Raw genomic sequence first — 26,040 nt, 5'->3', positions numbered from 1 at the left:
TTGCCCTCGGATCCAATTTTTACTCTTTCACATGATAGTATGCAATTGAGCCAAACACATGCAAAAAATTATAATTTTCAGCATATTTTCCATACCATTTTTCAAATGGTGTCTTGCCTCCAATAGCGGCAGATGGTAGACGATTAATGAGGTGGCATGCATATGTTATTGCCTCAGCCCAAAATTTTTTGCCCAAGCCAGCATTGGACAACATACACCGAACCTTCTCCAGCAAAGTCTGGTTCATGCGTTCTGCCACTCCATTCTGTTGTGGTGTATTTATGATGGTGAAATATCTCAAAATGCCATCATCTTCACAAATCTTATTGTAAATATCATTTTTGTATTCTCCACTGTTATTTGTGCGAAGACACTTTATCTTTTTGCCGGTTTGAGTCTCTATCATCGCCTTCCATTTGAGAAATAATCCCAGCACTTCATCTTTGGTTTTCATAGTATACACCCACACTCTCCGAGAAAAGTCATCAATAAAGGTTACAAAATAGTGTTTACCACCTAATGAAGGTGTTTTGGAAGCACCCCAAACATCAGAGTGAACATAATCCAAAATACCTTTAGTATTATGGATTGTTGTTCCAAATTTAACCCTTGTCTGTTTCCTCTTGGCACAATGCTTACAAAACTCCAAATTGCAAGTCTTTACTCCTTTTAACAATCCTTGATCTAATAAAATCTTCAAGGATTTTCCTCCAGCATGTCCCAAGCGCATGTGTCATAGCTTGGTTGCTTCTGCCTCCTTGTCATCACTGGATGTCACTGTTGTTGTCCCAATAACTGTACTACCGAGATAGTGGTACATGTTATTATTTCGCCGAATTCCCTTCATTACCACTAGTGCATCAGAGCATATTCTCAATACCCCATTTTCTACAACGACTTTGAGCCCCTTTGACTCTAGGGCTCCTACAGAAATGAGATTTTTCTTCAATTTTGGTACGTATCGAACATCTGTTAATGTTCTGATCAATCCATCATGGTTCCTTAATCGGATTGAACCAATACCATATGCGGTAAGAGGATTTTTATTTGCGGTGTGAATAAGTCCACATTCTCCTTCATGAAAATCAAAGAACCAGTCCTTGTTGGGACACATATGATAGCTACAAGCTGAATCCATTAGCCATATGTCAGATGGTTTGAATGGCTCAGTTGTAACTAGTGAGAAATCAGAGTCGTCACAATCATCTACATTTGAATCCATGACAGCCTTTCCATTGTTAGGTTTGGCCTTATTTTTCAACTTTGGACAGTCTTACTTCCAATGCTCCTTTTCTCGGCAAAAGGCACATTCATCTTTGCTGGGTCTAGATCTTGACTTGGATCTTCCTTTCTTCGTTCTCATATGATTTTGAGAATGACCTCTCACGACCAGTGCTTCTCCTTCTCTACTCTTGACATCAAGAACCTCAGCTTGCCACATCCCAAAATATCCTGACCCGTCAAAAATTTTAACTGCAAATTTCGGATTTGACATAATTCTTGTCATAAACGAAGATGCCAACGACGTATTACTGACACCGGATGTGGACTATTCATTTTTATTGTCTCCCATTTTGCTACAAATACTATTTATTTACTGACAGTACAGAACACCAAAGTAATTCTTTTCTGATTTGGAAGTTCAGATTGTGCTGCAACCACAGAGCATACTAAGATAGAACCTTGGCTCTAATACCAATTGTTTCGGAAGCCGAATATATAGAGAGTGATTAAATCACAATTACTATATCTAAAGGTAGCTAATAAATAGTAAATGAGACAATAATAAAATGAACACCAAAAATTAACGAGGTTCGGCAAAATTTGATTTTTGCCTAATCCTCGAACACAATCAACTCAAATTTATTTCACTCCAAAACTACAAGTGAAATACTACAAAAGAGAAAGAAGATTCAAATGCCTTAGGAGATAAGAAGGCAAGTGAGATATGTTTACAAATGATCAAAACCCTTGCTATTTATAGAAGGGAAATGACCTTAATAATGTCATGCATGACATCATATTAAGTGTGAACATGCAATGTAAATGCATGAAAAATGCATTTACCAATTACTTCCTAAAAGGAGGCTTCAAATGTTCACACTAGTTCACATTAATCTTGTCAAAATTCAACACCCTCAAGTTGGAGGTGTGGTGAACACAGCCAACTTGCCTAATATAGCACTGTGTTTGATCCCAGTCAAGGCTTTAGTTAGAACCTCTGCGAGCTGATTGTCTGTTCTGATGTGGTGGAGAGAAATTAAACCTGTTTGTAGTTGATCACGTACAAAATGACAATCTACTTCTATGTGCTTGGTCCTTTCGTGGAATACTGGATTCTTTACAATATGCAATGCAGATTGACTGTCACATAAGACTGAGATAGTCAAGGAAAATGGGACAGTCCACTCTTTAAACAGTCTGCCTAACCATACCAGTTCTCCCACTATTTTCCTCAAAGCTTTATATTCTGCTTCTATAGAGGATAGGGATATGGTCTCTTGTTTCTTAGATTTCCAACTAATAGAATTGTTACCTAGTAGAACTAGATAACCTGTAAAGGACCTCCTAGAGTCTGGGTAGGCTGCCCAATCAGAGTCACAATAGGCCTTAACTGGGTGATCTCCATCCTTTGACATGAAAATTCCTAAGGTAGGATCATTCCTCAGCTATCTGAGTAAGTGAAATGCTTCTTTTAGATGAGGTTCTCTAGGCTCCTGCATGAACTGGCTTAAGTGCTGAACACTGTATGTTATGTCCAATTTGGTATTGGTTAAGAAGTTTAGTTTACCTACTAGCTTTCTATAATAAGTAGGATCCTGCAGTATTGTCCCTTCTTTGGCCTTCAGCTTTATGGTAGGATCCAAAGATGAAGAGCAAGCCTTGTGATTCAGACAATTGTACTCCTTCAGCAAGTCTAACACAAACTTTCTTTGAGATATGATGACCCCATCATCTTTATACATAATCTCCAATCCTAGGAAATAGTGAAGTTCCCCCATGTCCTTGATCTTGAACTGTTCATGTAGGAATGCTTTGAGTTGTGCAATTTCATGTTGGTCAGTCCCAGTTAATAACACATCATCCACATACACTACAACATATACTGAGGACTCTCCATTTCTTTTGTAGAAGAGTGAGTAGTCATACATGGAATGTGTGTAGCCCCTTGAGCACAGTGCTTCAGTCAGTTTTGCATACCATTATCTACTTGCTTGTTTTAAACCATAGAGGGACTTGTTCAGTTTGCAAACCAAACCTAGTTTTTCTACAACTAGTACAGGTGGTACCTGCATATACACCTCCTCATTGAAGTCTCCATGGAGAAAAGCATTGTTCACATCCAACTGAAATATGGACCTGCCTTTCTTAACTGTTGTAGCTATTAAGGCCCTCATTGTTGTCATCTTTACAACTGGTGAGAAGGTTTCTGTATAATCTATTCTTGCCTGTTGAGTGTAACCTTTGACAATCAGTCTGGCCTTGATCCTCTCAATACTGCCATCTGCTTTGTGCTTCACCTTGTATACCCATTTACAACCAATTGCCTGCTTCCCAGGTGGCAGCATTACCAAGTCCGAAGTATGGTTGGAATATAGTGCATCAAATTCCTGTGTCATTGCAGCTTGCCATGCAGGATCAATGGTTGCCTCCTCATATGATAATGGCTCCCTGTCATGACAAAAATTTCTCACAAGAGTCTGACTATTAGGAGTTAGTACATCAGAGGCAATATGGTGATTCACAGAAAATAAAGCATTTAGAGGAGCAGAGTTTGTCTTGAGGTGTGGAAGGGAATGAACATAGTCTTGTAGGTAGATAGGAAGTTTATGAGTTCTTTGTGACTGCCTTGTTGGTTGAACTTATTCTTTGTGAGTCTGTTCAGTGTAGTATTGTGATGATGCATCAGGTGGTGAAGAAATAGGTGTTGCAGAAGGTGATGGAGAAGCCGCATGTACAGGTGACATAGGATGAGATGTGTTATCTGCACTCCTTTGATCACTCGGGTTTTTAGAAATCTGTGTGATATTTGTATTATTAGAAGGTTGCTCACTTAGGGACTCAATGAAGGGGATTGGATAAGGGACAAATGATTGAGAAGATTTATTCATATTGACTCCAAAAGGGAAAATGGACTCATTAAACACCATATCTCTGGAGATATGGATTTTCCTAGTGGCTACACTCAGAACCTTGTACCCCTTTGTATTGAAAGGATACCCAACAAACACATGTGGTGTTGTTCTGGGCTTAAACTTATCCCTATGTGGTATTGGTACATTATGATAACATAAGCAACCAAAGCTCTTTAGGTAAGAATATTTTGGTTTTCTTTTGTACAGTAGTTCATGTGGGGTTTGATTATTAATAGAACTAGAGGGTAATCTATTTATGATATAAGTGGCAAAGAGGACACATTTACCCCAGTATCTCAAAGGTAGCTTGGATTGGAAGAGAAGGGCTCTAGTTGTTTCAAGGAGGTATTTGTGCTTTCTCTCCACCACACCATTTTGTTGTGGTGTGTAGGGACAAGTTCTCTGATGAATGATCCCTTTAGACTGAAATAGCATAGTTACTTCTTTACTAGTGAACTCTAGTCTATTGTCTCACCTTATGGACTTGATAGTTACACCAAACTGGTTTTCTACAAGGTTCATAAATTCTTTGAGTATCTCAAGAGCATTGCTCTTGCTGGACAAAAGGTGAGTCCAAGTAGACCTGCTATAATCATCCACCATAGTTATAAAGTACTTATATCTATCATGTGTGGGAACATGATATGGACCCCACAGATCAATATGTAGAAGTTCAAATATTTTGTTGGTTGTGCTGGTTTTCTGAGGGAATGACAGTCTTTCTTGTCTAGCCATTGGGCAAATGGTGCAGTTGAAGGGTTGTTTGGGAGAGAAGTTGACAGGTATAGAGGTAATGTTCTTTATTTTGACAAAGGGGACATGTCCAAGTCTATTATGCCACAACACATTTACATTGTTTTCAACACAAGAATGAGAAGATATACTAGAAACTTCAGAAGATGGACTTATAAAGGAAACTTGTTTTTAATAGCTGCACATGGACTATTTACAATTGGAGAAGAAACACACTTATTTGAATGTAATGGCATATTTACAATAGAATGAGAGAGACAGTGTGTGTTACAGGTGAAACAAGTAGAAATGGTGGGTAATGTGTGAGTGGCCTTTACTGCATAGCTTGTACTATTCTTCTTCAGACAACTTGGGCACATGATGTACAGCCCATCTTTCACTCTACCAATCACCAGAGGCCTCTTCATTGAAGGGGCCTGTAGTATGCAGCAATATTTAACAAAGGCAACAAGATAGTTGAGATGAGAGGTTAAAGAATGAACAGAGATCAAATTGTATCTAAAGGAAGGAACAAACATCACTTTGTCTAGAGTGATCTTAGGAGTGAGTATCACACTATCAATTTCTGTCACCTTTACCTTGTACCCATTTGGAAGTATAACTAATAGGGGATAAGGTAAGGTTATTATATTGGTTAGCAAGGATCTATTAAAAGTCATGTTGTTTGATGCCCCTGAATCTATAATCCATGAGTCAGCTTTGTTCTTGAAACATTCACATGACAGTTTACCAAAGTCAATTGAGGAAGTACAAGTTATCATACCTGCAAAGTTTGTTGTTCCTGATACAACATTGGTACCAGTTGTGCAATCTCTTCTTCCTCCTGATTGAAATTGCTGCAGTAGGTTCACCAACTGGTTGTACTCCTCTTGGGTGAGACTTACACTTTGAGCATTATCATGACTAGCACATTTATCAGTCTCAGCAGGTTGAGTATCGGTGGTTGCTACATGTGCATTGGCTACTGTTATATTTCCTCTATTGAACTTGTTATTGTGATTGTTGTTGGAATTGTAGTTGTAGTTGAAATTTTGCCTAGGATTTTGATTGAAACTGCTTTGATTTATGTTTGGATTCTAATTTTGACTAAAACTCTGTGGGTATCCATGAAGTTTGTAATATTTCTCTTTGGTGTGCCTTGGTCTTTTACAATAATCACAGAAAGGCTCAGTCCTGTTGTTGTGATTATTACTGGGAGAATAGTTTGTTCTGAATGTCCCAGGTCTGATTGTGCTAGCATTCAAGGCTGATGACTCCAGAGCCAAATGACCGTTTGGCTTAATTTCTCTCTGCCTTTCCTCTTGAATCAGCAAAGAAAAGGCTTGAGCAATTGAGGGAAGAGGATTCATCATCAATATGCTGCCTCGAACTACAGTGTACGTCTCATTCAATCCCATAAGGAATTGTATCAACCTCCTATCCTGCTCAGCTTTATGCATGCTCTCCTTAGCTCCACATGTGAAGTTACAAGTGCAATGAGATTTGGCAATCAAAGTGTTGAGTTCCTCCCATTTCTTTTTCATTTTTGTGTAATAACTAGTGATATAAAGGGCTCCTTGGGATAGATCATTAATTTCTTTTTGAATCTGGTATAGTTTTGTTCTATTTGTCTGATCATATCGATCCTCAAGTTCTCTCCACAATTCGAATGCATCTGCTACATACTCAACACTATCTGCAATTTCCTAAGCTAAGGAGTTTAGGATCCATGAGGTGACCATATCATCACATATTTTCCATAGGCGAAATTTTGATGAATCTGGATCTGGTCTCTTGTATTCTCCGTTGATGAATCCCAGCTTATTCTTCACAGATAATGTTCGCATTATACCTCTTCTCCACGATCGATATCCAAAGTCATCAAATGAAACAGGGACCAAAGTTGCTCTGGGATTATCAGATGGATGCATATACAAGGGACTACTGATATCAACACTTGACTGATTAGGAGATTCAGTCATAGACGGTGTAGATTAATTATCGTCTTCGAAAGTATTCATCTCGTACAGTACAAAATCTCTAAACAATTGAGGACTAGAAAATGGTGATTACGAATTTAACAATTTCCAAGCAATTACAGATTCATAAGCAAATCATAACCTTTTTCACAATTATAGCTTGAAATCGATGGAGAAATGAGCTTGCATGTGTGCGATCTAATTGAAATCGACACTGACGGAGACTGAATTAACAGATCCTGTGAAGCGAGTCCAAATTGATGCTCCTAGCTCTGATACCATATCAAAACTCTCAATGAAATGGTAACTCAAAGCTCAATTGAGCTTCAATGGTTAGAGGATCTGAACCTCTATGCCATGAGAGGTCACAGTGAGAAAGATGACGAAGGAAGGGATAGAAGAATATTCCAGAATTTTTCAATTCATTACTAAAGAAAAATAAGTGGAGCCTCCACTATATACAATCGAAAGCTAAGCTAGAAAATGAGCTAATGAAAGTTGGTTAACAAACTAATTTGTACAGCTGGCATTTTTAACTAACTAATGACTCCACTAACTCCTTACTAACTAACTGATCAGCTAACTAACATACATAATTAATATTAACATGTACATTAGTTACACTCATCCTTAAAGTCAAGAATCCATTTTCAATTAAGGAATATCGGCCCATATCTTGTTGTACTACATTGTACAAGTTACTTTCCAAGATTCAGCCTAAAAGGCTACAGGTCGTCATAGATGATTTGGTGGACAACTCGCAGTCTGCTTTTGTCCCAGGTAGGCTAGGCTTATAACTGATAACATAATTCTCAGCCATGAGCTGGTTAAAGGTTGTGGGAGGAAAGGTTTGTCACCAAGGTGTATGATTGAGCTTGACATGCAGAAAGCCTATGACTCAATTGAATGGATTGTTTTGAAGCAAATCCTAATTAGTATGTCTTTTCCTGATAAATATATCCAATGGATCATGAGTTGTGTTAAATGTGTCTCCTATTCGATCCTACTGAATGGTAAACTAACAGCACCTTTTGAGGCTAGAAGAAGGTTAAGGCAAGGGAATCCCTTCCCCTCCCAATAATACGTTTTTATCAACCACCCGCTTACTAGAAGAATATATCATGATGAGAATCAAAGCAGTCTTGTGAATGCCCAATTCTCTTGTATCCCCTTTTCTATTTATCTTAGCCATGGAATGCCTGAATAGAAGTTTGAAAACTCTAAGACACATACCTGACTTCGACTATCATCCGAGGTGTGATAAATTACAGATAGTGCAGTTAGGTTTTGCTGACGACCTTCTTTTATTTTTCAGGGGAGACATTGTTTCAGTCACACAATTCCAGCCACTACTTGATATAATAGTGGGAAGGATCACATCATGGACCTCTAAATTCTTATCCTATGTAGGGAGGGTTCAACTAATTAAAAGCATCATTTTCTCCATGCAAACTTTCTGGTCCCAAATATTCATATTACCTACAAACATCATACACTTGATCGAAGCTATGTGCAGAAAATTTCTATGGACTGAGGATATTGAGATGACAAAGAAAGCACTATTAGCATGGGAAAAAGTGTGCTATCCAAAATCTGCTGGGGGTTGCACTATAAGTAAGCACTTTTGGAATTTGTGTAAGAAAAAGGATAGATTGTGGATCATATGGTTACATAGCTACTACATTAAAGGGAGGCAGTCATGGGAAGTCAACCCTACACAAGCCTCGTGGATGGTAAGGAAGATAATGAATGCCAAGGAAAACTTCGAGCTAGCAGGATATGGCTATGAAGAGCTATGGGGTGGTCTGAGGAGCTAAACTGGGCAATTAAATTTACAAATGGAAAGAAAGCCACAGTTGAGATCTATAGAATGACGTTGATTGGTAGTGCTTACTATATATGGCAAGAGAGAAACCAAAGAATTTTTTAAGGGAAGCTGAGAAGTGTTGAAGTGATTAGCAAGCTGATTGTCCAAGATATGCATTGCCGAGGGAGCTACAACAAGAAGATTGCTGGACAACTAAGCAAGATGAACTTTACCCTTAGGTGATATAACTTGACCATCATATCATATCATATTATATTAAAAGTAATAAGCTCCTACTTTCAAATTCAGTTTACAATAATACCCTTTAAAATCTGAGTGACCTTTAATTAATCATATTTGTCCCTAATGAAAAATAATAAACCTTTAATTAATTAATTTTTTAATTACTTTAAGACTAGCAGTTTAATGCTCTTAAGACTTAATTTGGGTTGTTTTTTTGTGATTATGGGGTATGTTTTGTTTTTGTATCTATATTGTACTTCAATTTTCCTGAAGTTCTAATAAAGTGTAAATCTGGATGCTAATGGAACTAGAAATACGTTCAAGAAGGCCTTAACCCTACCTTCAAGAAGGCAGAGAAGTTGTTTCCGGTAGACCCTCGGTTCAGTAAAGAAAAAGGGAAAACACAAGCACACTAAACAAAAAACCGAAGCAGAAATACACAACTAACAGTAGGAACCATTTTTAAAAACTTAAAATACCTCATTTAATTTTTTATTTCAAACTCAAACATATCTTTTAACAATATTTGTAATTTTAAAAAAGTTTGTACTCACTGTTATTGGGTACACACGCAACGCGCGTACCCAGAAACTAGTATTATAATAATCATTCAGTATAACATACTGGAGAACAAACATTCAGAGGACAGACTTCCCGTATAATATACTGGACAAAATTTATTACAAAACTCCATAAACATAAAACATAATCAAAAACCATCCAGTAACAAATACTTAGAAACAAGCCTTCAGAAGATAAATTTTCTGTATAATGTACTGTACCAAATTTATTACAAAAATAAAACTCCATAAATAAATACTGGTAAGAATAAAAGAAACACAATCAAATACATCAGGTAAAAAAACACATAAAATTATCATTGTGAGCACCTAATATTTTACTATATTTGAGTTTTTCATCACTTTTTAGTATGCAAATATATTTTAAGTTTAATCTACATATTTTAGCTCTTATTTCTCTTTTTATATATTTTACTTAAGAAAATTGAAAACAATTAAAAAAAGTCACATTTTTTATATAAGCTTTATATTCATTTACAAAGAAAGAAAATATTTTCCAAAAAAATATATTAGTTTGATAAGTAAATTTTGAGCGATTAGTATTTTATCTTGCTATTTCAAGTTTAGGAGTAGTATTTTTATTTTTTTCATCTATTAATCAATAAAAGAAAATCAAAATCACAAAAGAAAGAATGAAGATTTAATTTGGACCAGTTCTCCTAAAGTCTTGCTTTGTTCAAATGTCAAGTCATGACCCAAATTGGACTAAACCTAAGCCCAATAGCCAATGACCCATCAGATTTCCTCCTCCCCAAAACCCTACATCTTTTTATGTCTCATGCTCGCATTCAAGAGATAGCGAGCCGCACCCTCCACAAAAACTCTTTCTTCTTCTTATTCTTCTTCATAATCACAACCCCACACCACAAAAAAGACAACAAAAAAAAAAGCACACAAAGAAAAGAGAGAAAATCGGCAACAACTAAGGTCCTATTAGGCAAAAGAGAGAAAAATAAAAGCACACAAACAACTAAAGTTTTTTTTTTCTTAAACCTTTCCGGCGAGTTTCGAGGTTATCCGTTCGAGGTCCTATTCGGTGAGTCAAGCTTAACTAAGGTCCATTTTTTTATTGTTAAATTTAGATCTTCATTTTGCAGTTCATCTTGTACTAATTTGTGTCAAGCTTGAATAAAACGTGGATGTATTAATATGGTCTTGTATGTCCGATTGGCTTTTTGGTTTTGGAAGCTTTGGATTCTAAATTTTGCATACTCTGCTTATTTGCTCTGGAAATAGTTAAAATATCTATGATTTGGATTCCCCTCTTTTGTTTGTTAGTTGATTCTTAAACAAAAAATAAATTTTAGTAACAGAAGAACAAAGGTGTTGTTTCGTTAAGATAAGATTTGCGCCATTGGGATTTCAAGTGATATTAAAATTGAGTTGCTGGCCAAATACTTGTCATAGGAAATGTTGGAGTGATTTTATGTCTTTTCCCAGCACATATTTTTTTTGGACAGTTTACACCCTTACCAAGTAAATGTTGTTCTTAGGCCATTTATTTATGTTGTCCAAAGTTGAATTTTTTTGTCCTTCATCTAACATGGATTTTCTTCGTTATTGAACAAGACCAATAGATTTGATGCGCCTTTAAAGTTGTTTTCTTCTTTGCTTTGCCAGCATTATTTGGAATATGGTTGGTTTTAAGCATAGTCGGTACTGTTATAATTTCCATAAACTTTCTGCCTCACAATAATCTCAAACTAGTCTTAAAAAAATATTTAAACTATTGAATCCCGTAGATTGCTTTATGCGCGAATAATAAATTATCGTGACCATGAATACGGTTCCCGTGGCATGGTCACGATACGTAAATCCCATTCGGGTCACAACTTTTAATAATAACTAAAATAAACATGTTGTAAATCGTGGGTGTGTTTCACGTGGCGCGATTCGTAATGTGCACAAAAACAAACGAGTGCGCGATATCGCGACCTGTTCAAACAAATTACATAAATAATAAAAGCGGTAATGTATAAAAGGTTCTAAAACATATAGTAATTCAGATATTCAAGCCAAGTTTAAGTCAATAAAGCGACTGTGCTAGAATCGCAGGACTCAGGGAATGCCTTACACCTTCTCCCCGGTCAACAGAATTCCTTGTCCGAACTTTATTTTCGCATACCAATAATAATATAGTCAAACTTTCCTTTGACTAGGGATTCAAATAAAAGGTGACTTGGAACACCCAAAAATTAATTTCGAGTGGCGACTCTGTAAATAAAATAATCCCTATTTCAAAAATTATTACTTTAATTGGAAAAACTCTTTAACCCACAATCCACACACATTATCTTTTTAGGGGGTAGAAAAGGGGTGTGACAGCTATGGCGACTCTGCTGGGGACAAGAACCTAAAACTTCTGGTTCAGGGTTCAGAATTCGAGCTTAGAATAACTTTTATACCTGGCTTTTGTTTATTATCTGATTTTTTAGGTGTTCGAGCCTAATGTGCTAAATGCCGTTTTTTACCGCTATTATATTGCTTGAACTGTATATGGAACTGTTACGAAACCCTTCTTCTCTCTGAGTCTTCTGATAGTAAGTTATGTTGTGTTTGTCTACCAGCATCACAAAATTTCTGTCTTGAGATAAAGCAAGTTAGCCTACCAGCTTCTGGTGAAGGATTTAGTCACACATGTTTAGACGGGAGAGTCGTTAGCTAGCCAGTGTTGTTCTACTACTGGTGATGCTTGACGCTCCTCGGCTCGAGTTGTCCGCTCGAGTAAGCCAGTCTAGATACCTTCTCCACCAGGATAACAAACCTTATGCTGGATCCCTAGTAGGTACGTTTGTTTGCATCACGTGCATTTGACTTTGGGGACTCAACAAGGGGGTTGAGTCCGTCTAGGACAGGTGTACCCAATTCAAAAGACCATCCTGATGCATTTAATGTGCTACTTGTGCACTTATTTATTTCGGCTTGCATGTTGACCATCTTCTAGAATAGGGAAAGAAAAACCAAGAGTGAGCAGAGAGAAACTTACCCGGTTCTGAAAAATCTAGATATTTGAAAAATCCCGAAACTCTGTCGAATTTTTTGAAAAAAAAAAAGAGTCATTTCCAAATGAGTCAATATCTTCAAAAGCATATTTTTCGGTTGTGTCAAAACTGACCGAACTACGCGGGTCTCATTCTCACCGGATGTGAGATACGTAGGCAAACCCCATCGGTTCCGGCCCCCGATTTTCAAAAATACAAAAACAAAAAATAATAATCTTTAATTCCTTCTTTAGAAGTCTTTATTTGAGACGTCAAATTCAAAATTCCAAAAATATTTTCTTCCTTTTTAAAAAAAAAAAAAGGTCTTTCTCCCAAAATTCAAAAAAAACAAAAATCAAAATCCAAAAAAATATTTTTTATCTTTTTAAATTTACAAAAAAAAATCAAAATATTTTTTTTCTTTTTTTTATTTAAAAAAAAGTATTTCTTTCGAAGATTCCAAAAAAAAATCTGTCTTTAGAAGTTTTCTTTCAACAAAAAAAAACAAAATTTCATAAAAACTAATTCGAAATATTTTTCCTTGTTAGCAGCTTTTATTGGATTATTTGTATATGAATAAAAAAAAGAGTTAGTTTATTTTACTTTATTCCCGATTTGCCCGAACTACGCAAGATCTGATTCATGCGGCGTCATGATACGTAGGCAATCCCCATCGGATTCGATCATTTACATCAAATAAACTGAGTGGAAAAAAAAGAGAAGAAAGAAAAGAGTGATAAAAATAACAAAGAAAACAAAATTAAAAAAAAAAAAAAAAAGCAAGAGTGAAAAATCCAAAAATAGAACATTGTGTCTAGTTTGACAAAGAAAACAGTAGAAAGTTTCCGTAAATATGTCGTCAAATGGCGCGAGCAAGCCGCCATGGTAAAGCCTCCAATGGACGAAGCAGAAATGGTTATGGTCTTCCTACAGGTCCAAAAGGCGGACTACTTCCCGAACATGATGTCTATTATGGGTAATCCGTTCATCGAGGCTATCAAAATTGGGGAGATGGTCGAAAATGGTTTTAAAACGGGCCGAATCTTGAGTGATGCTGCTTTTAAGGCCACATCACAGACCGTTCAAAATGGTTCACAGAAGAAGGAGGGAAGAGGGAGCCATGATGGCTTCGAGCTCGAGGGGAGCCCGCAGGTCATTCAACCAATCATATATGCTTCCTACGGTCCCACAACACTATTATCCCCATCAACATGATGCTTATGTCGTGGCACCGCCACCCTATGCGGTGATGAACATGCAATCTTACACGCGGCTAGAGCATTATTCACAAAATAGAGCTCCATTTCCCAGAAATGCCCGTCCCTACCAAACTTCATATAATCCCCAACCAAATATTCCCCAATACAATCCTCGCCCAAGAGATCCCCTCAGAAGAAATCAGTTCACCCCTATTGGTGAATCACATTCAAGTTTGTTTCAAAAGCTAATCGGGTTAGGTCTACTGCAGCCATTAGCCCTGAACCGGCCAAACCCCGAGTCCCCCTCGCACCAGACTAATGCTAGATGTGAATACCACTCTAGAGCAGTGTGACATGATACGGAAGACTGTTGGACTCTTAAGAGAGCAATGAAAGACCTTATCGAGGTCAAGACAATAGTGCTTAGGGATGAAAAATCCCCTAATATGTTGAATAATTCTCTGCCTACTCACACCAATGGGCCAGTAGTCAGAATGATCTACGAAGATGAGGAATTTGATCTAGCACTGAAGGCCATTGCATCCATTGCTGAGATAGAAGAAAAAAAAAGCGGTCGCCAAGTCTAAAAGTCCCCCATCAGACGGAAGTCTCGGTAGCCAGTCTTGCTATCTTTTCTGCGTTCGGATTATTTCAGGGTGTAATCCGGATGTTTTACTTTATTGTCTTACTTTCCGATGTAAATCTTTTTATCTTTAAAATTCAAAAAAAAAATCAATTAAATGAAATTAATATTTCATTGTCTAGGAACGTCTCTTTTCTTAATCTGGTCACCTTTCTTATTCTCTTTTCAGTTCTGTTAATGCAGATTTTAATAATATGACATGCTTACGGACTTCATGCCCATATCCTAAAACGTCGTCAGACCTCGAAATAATGAATCAAGAAGCAGAATGTGTTGAAGATAAGGCTTGAGAGAAAATAAGCAAAGAAGTGGAACACTACGCCTAAGCCAAGATCCAAATAAAATCGGAAGAAGTTGAAATTCCCTCTCTTTGGATCATTGTCGAAGCCGAGATTGAGGATAAAGATTGGGTCAAGAACCGGTTTGGAACAATTGACTATGATTGATGAAAAACATATGGCCGCAGTTTTCCACGGGCAGTTGTACCAACAAAGAATGGCCAGTGCCTACAACAAGAAAGTGCGGCCTAGAAAGTTCGAAATAAATGTCTCCGAGACAACTGTCTATACAGACACGGTCAAAAGGTATTATGTTTGACCCTTTTACGTATCTTTAATGTTCTCTGATTAGGATGACGAAGGCTTTCATTATCACTACCCAAAGACTATCAACCCTTTGCAAAACCTTTTGAGTCGGTTACTTTTCTTTGATTACCCTCTTTGGATCCTAGAAGTTATATGGGAAAAAAAAAAGATAAAAGAAAATGAAAAAAAATGAAGAAAAAAAAATTAAACAAGTTCATGTTAATCGAACTACGTTCGACTTGATTCCGAAAGGATACGTAGGTAGCCTCTCTCTGGGGTTCAGTCACACCAAAATAAAAACCTACATTCCCCCAAAAGTTGAAAATGGGACAGGTGTTATAATGGTTCGGCGATGGTTTCACCTGAGAGGTTCCAAAGTTATAATTCAATCCAAATCCTTTTTACCCAAATCCTTTTCAAGTCCTTCCGATCAATCAACGAGAATGTTCAAGAATTGGAGAATACAATCACTTGGATCTGATGCCGCCAAAATGAGAGAGTCTTATTAGTGAAAACCCTCACGGGAACCATAGGGCGATGACGAGCAAAGAAAATGAAAATGAGAGAGTCTTGTTAGTGAAAACCCGCAAAGGGCACTATAAGGCGATGGTGAGAAGAGAAATGAGAGAGATTAGCTGGTGAAAACCCACAAAGGGAACTATTGATCGAAAAGAGGATCTTCACGGCCATTGGTATTAACAATCCTGGGCAAGGTTTCTAGGTTTCGAGGAAAAAGTTGTGATGAATTTCTAAGAGTCGGACGGTTTACACAGATCAGACATCAAGTCCAAAAGGCATGTCATGTTCATTGAAGTCCGCATATACTCCAGATAAGTCATTCTTTCCTTCCCCGAAAGGGATACCTCTTGTCTAAATTCATTGTCCATTCCATTGTTTGTTTTTCTTTGAATCCATTTTGGTCTAACTCTATTCCAAAACTAAGGCAAAGAAGGGATAGCAAGACTCATTTACAGGGCTTTCGTTTGATACAAGCTAATATGCAAAAAAAAGGCACCCAGACTCGGCAGCGACATCAAGTCGACCCCGACTGGCCATGGCGGCTGATGCTTAGAAATCAAAAACTCTTGTAAGGAGGAAATCAAATTAAAAGTGCCTACAAGGCAAAATGAAGTTGAATAGGTTAAGTACCAAGTGGCTAGCCATTTTGGCAAAGTTTGAAAAGCCAAAGGTTCCACAATTCTCAGAAATTGAAAGTTTCGGAGGAAAGAAGTCGAAAGTGAAATTCCACAAAGGCAAAATAAAGTTGAAAAGGTTAAGTCCCACGCGACCAACAGTCATGTAAAAGTTTGAAAACTCAAAGGCTCTCCGGGGCCAGAAATGTAAGTCGTACTCAGGAAACATCTAGTGGTAGGTTGAAATCATCATCAAAAGAAGAAGGGCACAAAGCCAAGCTGCCAAATACATCAAGGCCACACACCGACCACCACCTTTAAAACTCACAATTATTCTTTGTTTTGAAGCAGGAACAAAGTAGTGCAGAATGACAATTCTTAAAGGACGAATGTCACCAAAGGTAAGTTTCCGCAAAATCTAAATTTTTCTTTTATTTTTAGCATACATCACTATTGTTCATACAAATCATTTACGTAGCTTAACCCAGGTAGAACCTTTTCACCTAGGGGGATCCAGCTAATAGTTCCGGGTAGAAGTACTCTTCGCTCAGGATGTTTTACGTAGCTTAACCCAGGTAGAATATTTTCGCCTAGGGGGATCCAGCTCATAGTTCCGGGTAGAAGAACTCTTCGCTCAGGATGTTTTACGTCACTTAACCCAGGTAGAACCATTTCGTCTAGGGGGATCCAGCTCATAGTTCCGGGTAGAAGTACTCTTTGCTCAGGATGTTTTACGTAGCTTAAACAAGGTAGAACTTTTTCGCCTAGGGGGATCCATCTCATAGTTCCGGGTAGAAATACTCTTCGCTTAAGATGTTTTACGTAGCTTAACCCAGGTAGAACCTTTTCGCCTAGGGGGATCCAGCTCATAGTTCCGGGTAGAAGTACTCTACGCTCAGAATGTTTTACGTAGCTTAATCCAGGTAGAACCTTTTCGCCTAGGGGGATCCAACTCACAGTTCCGAGTAGAAGTACTCTTCGCTCAGGATATTTTACGTAGCTTAACCCAGGTAGAACCTTTAAGCCTATAGGGATGCAGCTCATAGTTCCGGGTAAAAGTACTCTTCGCTCAGGATGTTTTATGTAGCTTAACCCAAGTAAAACCATTTCGCCTAGGGGGATCTAGCTCATAGTTCCGGATAGAAGTATTCTTCGCTCAGGATATTTTACTTAGCTTAACCCAGGTAGAACCATTTCGCCTAGGGGGATCCAGCTCATAGTTCCGGGTAAAAGTACTCTTCGCTCAGGATGTTTTATGTAGCTTAACCCAGGTAGAACCTTGACGTCTAGGGGGATCCAGCTCATAGTTCCGGGTAAAATTACTCTTCACTCAGGATATTTTACGTAGCTTAACCCAGGTAGGACATTTTCGCCTAGGGGGATCCAACTCATAGTTCCGGGTTGAATTACTCTTCGCCCGAGATATTTTACGGAGCTTAACCCAGGTAGAACCTTTTCGCCTAGGAGGATCCAGCTCATACTTCCGGGTAGAAGTACTCTTCGCCCAGGCTTATTTTTCGTAGCTTAACCCAGGTAGAACCTTTTCGCGTAGGGGGTCCAGCTCATAGTTCCGGGTAGAAGTACTCTTTGCTCAGGTTGTTTTTCGTAGCTTAAACCAGGTAGAACTTTTTCGCCTAGGGGGTTTTGCTCATAGTTCCGGGTAGAAGTACTTTTCGCTCAGGTTGTTTTAAGTAACTTAATAAAGGTAGAACTTTTTCGCCTAGGGGGGTCTAGCTCATAGTTTCGTGTACAAGTACTCTTCGCTCAGGTTGTTTTACATAGATTAACCCAGGTAGAACCTTTTCGCCTAGGGGGATCCAGCTTACAGTTCCGGGTAGAAGTAATCTTCACCCAGGCTATTTTTGTAGCTTAACCCAGGTAGAGCATTTTTGCCTAGGGGATCCAACTCACAGTTCCGGGTAAAAGTACTCTTCGCCCAGGTTATTTTTTGTAGCTTAACCTGGGTAGAACCTTTTCGCCTAGGGGGATCCAGCTCATATTTCCGGCTAGAAGTACTCTTCGCCCAGGTAGTTTTTCGTAGCTTAACCCAGGTAGAATCTTTTTGCCTAGGGGGATCTAGCTCATAATTCCGGGTAGAAGTACTCTTCGCCCAGGATGTTTTACGTAGCTTAACCCGGGTAGAACCTTTTCGCCTAGGGGGATCCAGCTCATAGTTCCGGGTAGAAATACTCTTCGCTCAAGTTGTTTTACGTAGCTTTACCCAGGTGGAGCCTTTTCGCCTAGGGGGATCCAACTAACAGTTCCAGGTAGAAATACTCTTCGCCCAGGTTGTTTTTTGTAGCTTAACCCAGGTAGAACTTTTTCGCCTAGGAGGATCCATCTCATATTTTCGGCTAGAAGTACTCTTAGCCCAGGTAGTTTTTCGTAGCTTAACCCAGGTAGAACCTTTTTTCCTAGGGACATCTAGCTCATAATTCTGGGTAGAAGTACTCTTCGCCCAGGATGTTTTACGTTGCTTAACTCGGGTAGAACCTTTTCGCCTAGGGGGATCCAGCTCATAGTTCCGGATAGAAATACTCTTCGCTCAAGTTGTTTTACGTAGTTTAACCCAGGTAGAACCTTTTCGCCTAGGGGGATCCAACTCATAGTTTCGGGTAGAAGTACTCTTCGCTCAAGTTGTTTTACGTAGCTTAACCCAGGTAGAACCTTTTCGCCTAGGGGGATCCAGCTCATAGTTTCCGGGTAGAAGTACTCTTCGCTCAGGTTATTTTACGTAGCTTAACCCAGGTAGAACCTTTTCGCCTAAGGGGATCCAACTCGTATTTCCGAGTAGAAGTACTCTTCGCCCAAGTTTGCATTTCGTAGTTTAAACGAGGTAGAATATTTTCGCCCAAGGGATTCAACATTGTTTTTCAGTAATACAGGGCTCCAACCCCTGGTTACATTTCCTTTTTAGTAATACAGGGTGCCAACCCTTAGTTACATTTCCTTTTTCAGTATTACAGGGCGTCAATCCCTGGTTACATTTCCTTTTCAGTAATACATGGTGCCAACTCCTGGTTACATTTCCTTTTGAGTAATACATGGTACCATCCCCTGGTTATATTTCTTTTTCAGTAATACAGGGTACCAACCCCTGGTTACATTTCCTTACCAGTATCATGGTACACCATTCCCTAGTTGTGTTTTTCGAATTAGGGTCACCACTTCCTAGTCTCCTTACTAGTATAGGGTACACCAATCCCTAGTTGTGTTTTCCAACATAAGGTACACCACTTCCTAGTTGATTTGATTTTAAACGCAGGGTATACCACTCCCTTATATCATTGCCAATATAAGGTATATCATTCCATGGACACATTTTTTCATACACCAATCCTTGGTTGAGACATTCTTTTGGGACAATAAAAGAAAATAATTATGACCTTTTCAGGGTACACCATTCCCGTTTTTTTTATTTCTTTCAATAAAGAAGTAGTTTAGAATTTTGTTACAATAACTCACAAAATTTTCCTAGTGAAAAATGGGACAAAATAATTTTGTTCGTTTGTTTGTTGTGATATCTGAGTAGGTTTTACCTCGAGGCACAGAGTTCGAAATGAACAAAAGAAGAAGTCTCAATTCAGAATAAAGAAAAGAAAAGGAAAAGAAGTGAATCCAAATGCAGAAGCAGATGGAAAGGATATGGACTGCTCAAAACATGACTGAAGTTACGAGCTTCACATTTCCCGTTTTGCTCAGAAGAAGCCGTAGAAGAATAAACTAGCACCTACAGCTAGCAAGCATCAGGGTTCAGATAAGAGTCTTCATGAACAACCAGTCAAGACTCAAGATCAAGCTTCAGAAGACTTATAGATAGGAATCTTGTAACTCATAGCTGATAGGCTTGTTTAGTTTTTTAGATTTTGATGTAATAGCAGGGCCACGGACCGGAGCCTCGACGGAACCTCGCTTGACTCTCGAACTCATCACTCCATCATTCTACTTGAACTAGACGCGACTTGATTCCCTTCTAACCCGGGATATATAGGTTGTCCGAAATCAGGACTCGGTTGCACCTTTTTCTTTTATTTTCCTCCTCTTTTGAATAATGATATGGTCAAAAATTAATCACACGGCTCACTTTATCTTTGCCTGAAAACTCTTCATGTTTCCAAGCAAAGAGGGGCAGCTGTGAGCACCTAATATTTGACTATATTTGAGTTTTTCATCACTTTTTAGTATGCAAATATATTTTAAGTTTAATCTACATATTTTAGCTCTTATTTCTCTTTTTATATATTTTACTTAAGAAAATTGAAAACAATAAAAAAAAGTCACATTTCTAATATAAGCTTTATCTTCATTTACAAAGAAAGAAAATGTTTTCCAAAAAAATATATTAGTTTGATAAGTAAATTTTGAGCGATTAGTATTTTATCTTGCTATTTCAAGTTTAGGAGTAGTATTTTTATTTTTTCATCTATTAATCAATAAAAGAAAATCAAAATCACAAAAGAAAGAAAGAAGATTTAATTTGGACCAGTTCTCCTAAAGTCTTGCTTTGTTCAAATGTCAAGTCATTACCCAAATTGGACTAAATCTGAGCCCAATAGCCAATGACCCATCAGATTTCCTCCTCCCCAAAACCCTACATCTTTTCATGTCTCATGCTCTCATTCAAGAGATAGCGAGCCGCACCATCCACAAAAACTCTTTCTTCTTCTTCTTCTTCTTCTTCTTCATAATCACAACCCCACACCACAAAAAAGAAAAAGAAAAAAGCACACAAAGAAAAGAGAGAAAATCGGCAGCAACCAAGGTCCTATTAGGCAAAAGAGAGGGGAAAAAAAGCACACAAACAACTAAAGTTTTTTTTTTTCCTTAAACCTTTCCGGCGAGTTTCGAGGTTATCCGTTCGAGGTCCTATTCGGTGAGTCAAGCTTAACTAAGGTCCATTTTTTTATTGTTAAATTTAAATCTTCATTTTGCAGTTTATCTTTTACTAATTTGTGTCAAACTTGAATAAAACGTGGATGTATTAATATGGTCTTGTATGTCCGATTGGCTTTTTGGTTTTGGAAGCTTTGGATTCTAAATTTTGCATACTCTGCTTATTTGCTCCGGAAATAGTTAAAATATCTATGATTTGGATTCCCCTCTTTTGTTTGTTAGTTGATTCTTAAACAAAAAATAAATTTTAGTAACAGAAGAACAAAGTTGTTGTTTCGTTAAGATAAGATTTGCGCCATTGGAATTTCAAGTGATATTAAAATTGAGTTGCTGGCCAAATACTTGTCATAGGAAATGTTGGAGTGATTTTATGTCTTTTCCCAGCACATATTTTTTTTTTGACAGTTTACACCCTTACCAAGTAAATGTTGTTCTTAGGCTATTTATTTATGTTGTCCAAAGTTAAATTTTTTTGTCCTTCATCTAACATGGATTTTCTTCGTTATTGAACAAGACCAATAGATTTGATGCGCCTTTAAAGTTGTTTTCTTCTTTGCTTTGCCAGCGTTATTTGGAATATGGTTGGTTTTAAGCATAGCCCGTACTGTTCTCCACCATAATATAATTTTCATAATCTTTATGCCTCACAATAATCTCAAACTAGTCTTAAAAAAATATTTAAACTATTGAATCTCGTAGATTGCTTTAGGCGCGAATAATAAATCATGGTGATCATGAGTACGGTTTCCGTGGCATGGTCACGATACGTAAATCACATTCGGGTCACAACTACTAATAATAACTAAAATAAACATGTTGTAAATCGCGGGTGTGTTTCACGTGGCGCGATTCACAATTTGCACAAAAACAAACGAGTGCGCGACATCGCGACTTGTTCAAACAAATTCCATAAATAATAAAAGTGCTCTCACGAAGCGAAATCCGTACACTGCTCTAAAAAGAAAACGAAGGGCGATAAAAAATGAAAAGTAACTAAACATGATGTTAAAAAGAACAAGGGTAAATATGTCATTTACTAACATATTTTAAGTTAAAATGGCTAGAAATCAATTACATTAGCGATGGTGGCTACTGGCTATTTTTGGATGGCCAGCCGTAAAAATGGCTACGCCATGCCATTTTGACGAGCAATGACTCATTTAATGAGTCCGTCCATTATGACAAGCCCAAATACAGCCCATTTGCCACCCCTAAAGTCAGATTACATGCAAAAGAGTTGTATAAGGTCCAGAGAGACCGAGAGTTCACCCAAAGAAAAATAACATCTCTCCCTTGCATGGTACTTGCCCAAGGGTTTATTTCCACACAGAGCCAAGGCAACAAAAATATAAGGATCTTATTTGGTCCACCACATGAGGAAATCCTTGCGCCTATTAATCTTCTTCTGCAGTTGAAGAACTCCGTATAGAAGGGCCTCAGCAGTAGGTGGGCAACCTGGAACATAAATGTCAACCGGGACAATCCTGTCACAGCCTCGCACGACAGAATATGAGTAATGGTAGTATCCTCCACCATTTGCACAGCTCCCCATAGAAATGACCCACCTTGGCTCGGGCATTTGATCATAGACTCTGCAATAAAATGCATTGACTTAATATTTGACTCATTAAAACAAAAGGTTACCTTACCTTAGAGCAGATAATTACTAGGAGACATTCAAATATTCTCCTTTTTTACTTCTTTGAGTTTTTCTTTCCTTTTTGGGGTAGAGGGAGGTGTTAGTAACCAATTGGATTGTGCAAAGTACAGACTTACCAAGTTCCAGCTAGGTGACAAGCATGCAAGATTTGCTAACAAGCATAAGTGAAAATCTAGATAGTGTAATAAGATGCATGATTCAAGATCCAAACACAGGGAAAATGCACCTGCAGTGGAATTTTGGAAAATTTAGGTATCTCTAGATCAGATGACTATAGGTGCACATATTTAGTATGTTAAATTGAGAGGATCTAAAAGTAAACTAGCAACGAAGAAAATGAGCAAATACAAAACCAGACAAGCATAACAGGAGTGCTCAATGCAGTGGATGAGATTTTCTACTACTACACAAAAACTAGGCATAATTATTTTTGACACCTCTGTTTACGTGCGAGGCTTATTATCAAGTAAAATTTCATTGATAATGGAAAAATTGTTGCTATATAAGAGGCACCCAAAAAATAGAGAATCTCCAGACAGATAGGATCTCTACGTAAGACACCCAATTTCTGTACAAATAAGGACTCATGGGTGCACCAAAAGGACATTAAAAACTGGAGGTTATTCCTCATATGACAAATCATGCTCTTCCCTTCCCTCCATAGCATCCACATAAGTGCTAATGGAGTAACATCCAGTATTGTCAAAGGCTCATTCAAGGCGCACCTAAGCCCTGAAGCTCAGAAAAGTTCAGGGAAGTCTGTGTAAGGCAAGGCATTAAGACATGTGCCTCATTGCATATGAGTTTTATCGTGAGTCAAGCGGCACTAAACAAGTATAATCGGAAAGTAAGTATATTAGCTGTAAAGGAAAATATTATGAATGAATTGTTACTTTGTTCTTGAATTACGTTATTTTTTCTTTTATTGCGCCTTTTTACTAAAACCCACTCTTTAAGTGCGCTTTGCGCTTAAAGCTCCAATAGACCTAGAGCGCTTTTCAGAGCTTTTGCCTTTGACACTGGTAACATCCTACACCCGGATTCTTCTCTTCCGTCCTATAAAAGCCCAACTAAACAATGCATCCTTCACAGTATCCGACATGGTCAATTGTATTTCGAACCATCTAATAACACACCATTTACTTGATAAGAATAATTAATCACATCAGCTTGATACCATGATAGGGCTATATGATAGGGCAGTGGAAGGCGCAAAATGGAAAAACCAAATGTTCAAGATCTTTTTAAGCAAGACTTAGCATTCGGTACTCTGGTATTTAAGAACTTCAATTCAGTACTTTGGTATCCGGTTCATCAATTGTGTATACAAAATACCATACCAAGTAGTTTGGTACGGTCTCTAAAGAATTTCAGCTTGATAAAGTAACAGAATCGTGTCTTTTTAAAGGAATAACAATATCAATTAGCAGCAGCACTTGCTAATGTATATTAGAAAAGGATTTGCTCTAAGAGGACGACGACGACAACAACAACAACAACAACAACCCAGTGGAATCCCACAAGTGGGGTCTGGGGAGGGTAGTGTGTACGTAGAGTCGTAGACCTTACCCCTACTCCAGAGGAGTAGAGAAGCTGTTTCCGAAAGACCCTCAGCTCAAAGTTTTATGGCACATTCACAGCCAATGCCATATCCATCATAAAACCATGACAAAAGTTAGTAACATGTTGACACTTGACAGCATCAAGACACAGTATAGACAAATGAAGAAGGAAAAAAGGGAGGCCACAACAGCAAATCTACATGATGACCAATATGATACAATGATAACAATAAATCTAAGAACTTGAGAGGAATTAAAATAAATCTAATGGCTACTGAAGCTAATCATTTAAAAAGCACCGCCAGTGCGAAGCAGATTATAGACATCATACCAGCACAAAAATGTTTGCAATATGGTACTTATGTGCAATTTCTTGTCCTTTGTTATATTGACTGTTTATCCTCCCAGTAATCTGGAAATTGGTCATCCAGTACCAAATACATTACTTATTTGAAGCATCACATTTTGATGCTTGACTTTATCACCCTATACTACCAGCAGAACTTCTAAATAACATGACAAAATACACAAAACAACTATGCCTCAATACCAAGCAAGTTCAGGTCCGCTCCATTTAAGCCCATTTTGTGAGAATCCAAATATTTGTAGAGTTTTTATGTGTTAACATTTGAAAACAAATCCTTAGGTACATTTTGACAACAACCTTCCGTGGATATTTAGTGGGTGTTGGGACATAAGAATTGTAAAATTCCAAAAAATGGTTAAAAAAAATTTCAAGTGAAAATGGTATTTGAAATTTAGAGTTGTGTTGACATGAATATAATTTTGGGTTGTTTTTGAAGTTTTGTGAAAGATTTGAGTGAAAATTTTGAAAAACAGCTTTTTTGGAGTTTTTTAAATTTTCGAAAATTTCCAAAATGCATCTTTAAGTGAAAATTGGAAATTTTATGAGCAAACGTTGATTTCGGAAAAAAGTGAAAATGTTTTGGAAAAAAGGGAAAAATTTCTTATGTCCAAACGGGCTCTTAAACACAACTTTAAAGAGCCTGGGCGAACTACATGTTATGTTATATTATATACCAGCTCTTAATTTTTCCTCAATGCAATATACATTTTATCCAGCAATAGTGCTCTTCCATCATCAACTTTTCTACTAATATACAAACAAATCCATCAACACCGCCAAAAGAATAGTTCCCAATATCATAACCTAGAATCTCATTCATTTTAGTCACATTAAGATAATGCACACAACAAATCAATAACTAGTGCTATAAAAAATCATAAAGGCTATTGAGCTATCATCTTTCGTAATATCCTCCATTAACTGATTGATCTCACTGAAACACAAACATCATTACCAGTAATCGAATTTCCCTAAATGTGCTTATCCGAAACTAAATTCCAAAGGAAAATTTTCAATCCAAATATAGCCAAACAGAAAAAATGGGTTTAATCGTTAGAAGTAATACATACTTGCGAAGAGCAGGGGCCATTTTATTGGTAAGTGTACCAGCAACAATCATACAATCAGACTGTCTCGGGCTAGGTCTGAAAATTACACCAAATCGATCAAAATCATAACGCGCAGCTCCAGCGTGCATCATTTCGACGGCACAGCAGGCCAGCCCAAATGTCATGGGCCAAATGGACCCGCGCCGAGCCCAATTCATCAGATCGTCGACCTTTGATATCACATACTCCGCCGGTTTTGATATCCCAGCCGGCGACGTCGTGGACGGCGGCGGCGCGCGACCATACGTGGCCGGAGAAGAAGAAGGTTGCTGTGAGAGTACTGGGAGTGTCGTGTGGATCGTCGCCGCCCTTTGAAGGAACGGCGCCGTTTCGGTTAGCCGTTTTGCGTTTCGAGCGATTAACACCATTACCGATTCAATGGAGAGAGAGAGAGTGTGTGTGTGTGCCCGCCTATAAATTTTTGTAGAAAA

The 26,040-nt window shown here is 37.9% G+C and overlaps 1 protein-coding gene and 1 long non-coding RNA gene across 3 annotated transcripts; one reads left to right on the top strand and one right to left on the bottom strand.

Moving 5' to 3' along the window:
* The first annotated feature begins 10,212 nt into the window (after positions 1-10,212).
* LOC138904155 (uncharacterized) lies at positions 10,213-21,443 on the top strand. 2 transcript variants are annotated; one of them, XR_011413390.1, is made up of 3 exons: positions 10,213-10,514; positions 16,370-16,419; positions 19,551-21,443. It is a non-coding gene; the product is annotated as an uncharacterized lncRNA (long non-coding RNA). The 2 variants fall into 2 exon arrangements; XR_011413389.1 differs by having other exon boundaries at positions 16,367-16,419.
* A 473-nt stretch (positions 21,444-21,916) lies between these two features.
* Positions 21,917-26,040, bottom strand: LOC104120985 (NADH dehydrogenase [ubiquinone] iron-sulfur protein 7, mitochondrial). Its single transcript, XM_009632869.4, has 2 exons — positions 25,571-26,040; positions 21,917-22,503 (listed from the first exon to the last, which is right to left on the bottom strand). The coding sequence occupies exons 1-2, from the start codon at positions 25,975-25,977 to the stop codon at positions 22,269-22,271; spliced, it is 642 nt and encodes a 213-aa protein (XP_009631164.1). The 5' UTR covers positions 25,978-26,040; the 3' UTR covers positions 21,917-22,268.

Source organism: Nicotiana tomentosiformis, chromosome 1, assembly GCF_000390325.3.
Source record: "Nicotiana tomentosiformis chromosome 1, ASM39032v3, whole genome shotgun sequence".
NCBI classification, from domain to species: Eukaryota; Viridiplantae; Streptophyta; class Magnoliopsida; order Solanales; family Solanaceae; genus Nicotiana; species Nicotiana tomentosiformis.
The sequence above is the reverse complement of the archived record's forward strand: the minus strand, read 5'-3'. Positions and strand labels throughout refer to the sequence as shown.